Consider the following 6,196-nt stretch of genomic DNA (forward strand, 5'->3'; position numbering starts at 1 on the left):
CTTACCAAGTTCATCTACTCTGCCTTCCTCCAAAAGATAACATCTGCTTCAAACATTGATATAAATAAATAAAATGTCATGGACATAAATCTTTTCTTAAAAGTTTAGATTGCATCGAGGAAAAAGACATCATTTCTTGAGCAAAAATTGGGCCAGCTGAAAGATACAAACGCATGTTAAATTGGTAACAATCAGTAATGTTCTCATTCATTTCACCCCTGTCCCCAACAAAGCAGACGGGGGACAAAGTTCAGTTCCATTATCAGTGCATAACAGTGTTATCATTCCACTTGAAGAGGTGAGTCATCTCTCTGCTAAATCCTCACTGAGTTATTTCAAGTTCTCATATCGTCCTGTAGTATCCTAGTCAAGTACACAAAACACCCCTAGCCCTTTCACATAATTCCCCACCCAAAACTGACAGCCCTGACAGGGTAGCTCTGCAGGAATTGTTTCCTACCCTCAAGGAGTCTTCTTTACCCATACTGATTTGTAATTCCATGTTCCCCTATGAGATCCAGGACTCCAACGGGTTAGCGTCCCTTGAGGAATCCATCCAGCATGTAGTCTCCCTTTTCTGTCAGCCAGTAGCCGGCCATAGCAGCCACGCCTCCAATGAATATGGCTGTGAAAACCATGTCACCCTTTGCAGCGAGTGTTGCTAGGGCACAGATCACAACACCAAAAAACATCTGCTGAAGCACCAGGACCTCATCATCTGTCATCTCATCAAATAGACCTTTCTCTGGGCCAGCTGAAGGGAGAGATGTAGGGATATTTATCAGAAAGGTCTGAGAAGACATCTGTACTTTGTGCAAGTGTATACATACTGCTACGACTACTGCTACTACTTACTGGGTGGCTTGTTCTCCACACAAATGCTGTCCCTTCGGATGAAACCTTCAGCACAGTCACAGTGAAAGGATCCCTCCTCATTGATGCAGGCCTCATTCAGCCCTGGGCATGCAATTGCACGTTCACTACACTCATCGATGTCTGCACGAAAAGTCATGCAAAAGGTTTTATTGAGACAATTAAGAGTAGTTATGAAGGTAATAATTTACAGAAAATAGATTACTATTATTCCCATACCGAGACACTTGGCTCCCCTGAGTCTATAACCACGGGCACACTTCTTACAGCGAGCAGGGCCACTGCCCATACAGCCTATACATGCCTGGTCACAGCCTGGATGCAACCAGAGGAGAGAGATCAGGATTCATACATACTACAATGGACATTAAGTACTGTTGGGAAAGTTCCACCAATGTGTGATTTCACCCATTATTTTTTCCCTAAAAAAATCATAAATTACCCGTGATTATTGTCACTAATAGTTTTGACCACTTCCCACATCTTTTTCCATAGAGAAGCCATCTCATTATTTTTATAATGATGATATATCGATCCATCCATTATCTGCACCGCTTATCCTGCTCTCAGGGTCGCGGGGATACTGGAGTCCATTCCAGCAGTCATTGGCGGCAGGCGGGGAGACACCCTGGACAGGCTGCCAGGCCATCACACAGGGCCGACACACACAGCCAGTCATACCTAGGGACAATTTAGTATGCCCAATTCACCTGACTTACATGTCTTTGGACTGTGGGAGGAAACCCGAGCCCCCAGAAGAAACCCATGTAGACATGGGGAGAACATGCAAACTCCACACAGAGGACAACCTGGGATGACCCACCAAGGTTGGACTACCCCGGGGCTCGAACCCAGGACCTTCTTACTGTGAGGCTACTGTGCTAACCACTGCACCACCGTGCCACCAATGATGATATAATGATCTTTATTTAGAAATCACAATTCTTCTGAAAACATGAGACAACCAGGGAATAGTTACAATGTGACAGACTAAATGACAAATCTATTTATCTAAATGACAAATCTATTTAACAATTTAACTTCATTTAAATCTGTGACTATAGCCAGGATTTTTTTTTTGGTTTTTTTTGGCCACAATGACTGCAGAAAAAATGTTTCATTCAGAGATCAGAGTGATAGCATGTCTAGGGATTACAGTGTACAGTTGTGCCAACAACTTTAACTTACATAGAAACTGGACGAGAGATTACCTCTGCATTCGTATGATCCATCTATATTGTGACAGTAGGTGTTGGAGGGACAGCGCGCTAACTCTGTACCACATTCATCAATGTCTACAAGAGAAATACAAGATAAATCAAGTAAACTTACACCACTTTCTTAGGATTACTGAAGTGTTATACACATGCCCTTTAACAGAGGACTCACCCACGCATTTGTTGTCATGGAGGATCCAGCCTGGTTTGCAGTCCAGACATTTGTAGTCCTGTGGCCCTGAGCATTTCTTACATGAATGGTAGCAGGCTACAAATGAGGTGATGAAAAAGAGGCAGTAGGGAAGAGTTAATTATAGGTAATGCTATGGCCTGAAAGCAGGGTGAAATGCATGCAATGGGTTAAGACTCTGTCTGTGACAGGCTACCTGCACAGGCTGCCGTGCTGTGATTGGAGCTCTTCTCTCTATAATAGCCATCCGCACAGCTCTGGCACAGCTGGCCCGAGTATCCTGGATCGCAGACACACTCGCCATCTCCCAGGCGAGTACCTTCTCCTTCGCAACGACCCAGACCTCCACACACTCCACCTGGGCCAGATGGACACTCTGCCATGCAAGAAAACACAATGTTAGCGGTACATCTCAAGGCTTATAATAAAGCTCAATCATAATCACCACTGCTGAGTAGGTACATCCTCTTGAAAACAAAACTGCTGATCAAATTTAAAAGAATAGGAATAAAATATACCTAATAATGTGTTGTATAATATACCTAATAATGTGTTGTATATAGACATTCGGTGTTCTGTGTGACTGACTACCTTTGCAGTCAGGTCCAAAACGTCCCGGTGGACAGCAGAGTCTAAGCTCCTCTATACACAGCCATTCAAACAGGTCTGGAGCCTCTTGCTGCCTACAGGACACCCATAGAATAACCATTATGTTATTTATGATACTATGATAAGTTAGGTGTATTGTTTAAAGTACACTATGATTAGACACAGCACATTATTGCTACATTTTCAGAAATACAGTTAAAAAAATCAATTTTACAGCGGATCAAATTCAGATTAGGATTTCTTCCATGATGTCAGGGATTAAACAGATAAAGATATTATTGGGTTGAAGTGTTATTTTATGAATCTTGTTGAGTCATGAAATCCTAGCCGTGATTAATGACAATACACTTTTCATCATCAACAATGTACACCTACATACATTGTACATACATGGTCAACAATGTACACCTCTAGTCTGTCACTTGATGTTACACACATGACAGTTACCTATGGAACCACCATGTCTCCACTTGGTCCTCGATCTGCTCCAGCAGTCTGTTACATTCAAAATCTGTTTTCTCACATGCAGCCTCAACAATCTCTAAAAGCCGAGTCTCACTGAAACGAGAAGCCAGAAGTCAGGGAGCAAGACAGACAAGAGAGAAAAGTCCAATTTGTTTGAATTAACAACAGCCTTATGAAGCTGTTGATTCAAATAAATTGGACTTTTGGCAGCATTTCAGAGCACAAACATACTCTACCTAATCTTTTGATATTATACATTAAACTGTACCAAAATTTAGCACTAACCCTGCTTAATTTATCCAGCACAACAAATCACATTTAATGACGCTGTTTCGGCAGTAAATAAAGCTGGATTGGTAAGGGGCCTTGTAAATTAAATATAATGCAATATAATGCAAAGTGCCCTGATGTAACGGCCAACAATACGATTCCAGCTTTCTAATACAAGGAGGCCTCGCTTACCTGCGGGCATACTTAGCGAGCTTCTCTTCCTCCCAGGCAGTGTTACCACCCCCAAAGTTTTTATTGGCTGTTCTCTCAATGCCCTAAAAAGGGTAAAATGTTAAGCCCTGACATTAAGTACAATTTAAGTTAGAAAACACAAATATGAAACAATCTAAGCACTCTACTATACCTGAACAAAACTGTTGGTAAGTTTTCTGCAGGTCTGGCATGGTGCTGTCTGTACTCTTACAACAGTGAGCTCTGAAAGAAGCACCAATGCAGGCAGGAAAGGCCAAGCCCACCACATGGCTCACTAATCCCCTTCTAGAGAGGTGAAACGCCCACACAGACACACACACACACACACACACACACACACACAGACACACACAGACACACACACACACACACATTAACCCAAGGTTCAAACGGCTCACAAAATAATTCAAGATCTATGTTCAGTAGGATGTCCCAGTTGAATTCAAGAGACTGGGATTAGAACTAATCTAGGCTTATTTTAATTAATCAATGTTGGCTTTATCAAACCCGATCAAACTTCGATCCTTTGTTTATTTGACTCCCTTACACTCCGTCTGTGCCAGTTGTCATATAGGTGTCATAAATGACCTGTTGCGCTCCATCTTGGTGTAGTAAACTGACATGATCCATATCTTGCAACAATGAGCCACGCATTTTAAGAAGTCCACATGGACAAGTGGCTTTATTGTCTGCAGTGTGGAACTTCTTTAAATTGGAAGATGAAAGCGGCTTAACAGTCACTTGTAATTTCTGTAATGTCAGTGTTTCACAAGGCAGTAGTCCCTGCGCTACTTTCAACATGACTAATATGATAAGGCACTAAAAATCACTCAAACAAATACACATTCAAATGATTCTCTTTGGAGTGTTGTTTCTTTTTTGTTCAGTGTTTTTTGTATTTGTGGGTGCTGTTGTATTCAATATTATTTTCATAGTTTTACTTTTTTATTTTGTATATATATAAATTAAAACCATTAATGGACAGTTGCGATATTTTTTTCTTTATGCAGAGCTATTAAATTGTCACGTATATCTTATCTAATTTGGACTAGTTTTACTAACTTATGTACTCACGCAGCTGTATTATACACGAAAATATAAAAATAAACAATATTAAATCACTAGGATCAGTTCGGGGCAACAAAAAAAAACTTGACCGGGACATCCCTCATGTTCTGTAACATCCCTTGTTGTTAACATAGAGAACGCATCACTTGCTATGGGAGACTAAAGGAATAAAACATAACTGCGGATGGAATACGTCGTTTCTGCAGTGAGGTGCCTAGGATGCTCTGGTTTCCGCTTTAGCTAGGTCAGCATCAGCACCAAGCTAAATTAGCCAACAATTAGCATTAGGCTAAGGTCAGCGGAGAGCTACACGCCTACAACAACACAGCGTTGTGCACAACACTAATCTGACTGAAGTGAAGTCCGCTCAAATCCCCTACGCACAGCAACAGTCCATCCACTGGCATGATTGCTACGCAATCTTTATTTATTATTTTGCATTTTTTTCCCCAGTCTGACATGAATTGGAAACTGGATCTAGCTGGTTAGCCTGGTCCTACCTTGGTGCAACACCAGGACGTCCGTGGCACCGCTGCTGCTGCTGTTGATGACGATTCTAGGATTTCACGTTTGTGAACACTAAAGATCAACGCTTAAAACGTGTCATGGTTTCTTTTTAAACAGGACAGCCAGTGAGAAGTTACCAAGCGCTAGCCTGCCGGGATAGGGGGGAATGGGCAGCGTTCGGTTGGTTCTCGTTGTTTCCTTTGCAGCGGAACAGCAGCAGGCGAGGCACCGCCCAGGGCCTCTGGGAGGTTCCGTCAACCAATCCCGAACCACTATATAATTTTCAACCCAAATAAGGGATTCCGGATCCAGTGCGGATTCAGCGTTTGTGTGTGTGTGTGTGTGTGCGTGTGTGTGTGATGGCCTGGAGGCCTGTCCAGGGTGTCTCCCTGCCTGCCGCCCAATGTCTGCTGGGAGAGGCTCCAGCATCCGCCGCGACCCTGACAGCAGGATAAGCGGTTCGGATAATGGAGTGATGGATCCAGTACTTGTTTTGTGGAATGGACATGTCTATTTGGGTTAATAACCTTATTACGTGCAACACAAATAGAACAATTTTGATTTGAGAAATAAAAAATGTCGAGGCAGAAAATGAGTCTTCACTTTAATCAAATAGATCGGTAGGTACAATATAGGTTGTGTGCATCCCTCAATAATATAACAGATCAGCCCTTTAGTGTGCTGGTGTAAAACTTTTTGATTTCCAATCTTAAAACTTCCTTTACCCGAGCATCCAAATTCAGCCCCCCTGTCAACAGGCCTCTTATCATAAGTTTCACCAGAC

The 6,196-nt window shown here is 42.3% G+C and overlaps 1 protein-coding gene across 1 annotated transcript; it reads right to left on the bottom strand.

Annotated features, from left to right (window-relative positions):
* LOC130107872 (protein disulfide isomerase Creld1) lies at positions 1-5,585 on the bottom strand. Its single transcript, XM_056274651.1, has 11 exons — positions 5,406-5,585; positions 3,989-4,122; positions 3,817-3,899; positions 3,337-3,447; positions 2,872-2,963; positions 2,477-2,656; positions 2,263-2,358; positions 2,085-2,168; positions 1,093-1,188; positions 856-996; positions 1-754 (listed from the first exon to the last, which is right to left on the bottom strand). Exons 2-11 carry the CDS (start codon positions 4,103-4,105, stop codon positions 534-536), a joined length of 1,221 nt encoding a protein of 406 aa, XP_056130626.1. The 5' UTR covers positions 4,106-4,122; positions 5,406-5,585; the 3' UTR covers positions 1-533.
* Between the last annotated feature and the right edge of the window lie 611 nt (positions 5,586-6,196).

The sequence above is a fragment of the Lampris incognitus genome, chromosome 2 (genome assembly GCF_029633865.1).
Source record: "Lampris incognitus isolate fLamInc1 chromosome 2, fLamInc1.hap2, whole genome shotgun sequence".
NCBI classification, from domain to species: Eukaryota; Metazoa; Chordata; class Actinopteri; order Lampriformes; family Lampridae; genus Lampris; species Lampris incognitus.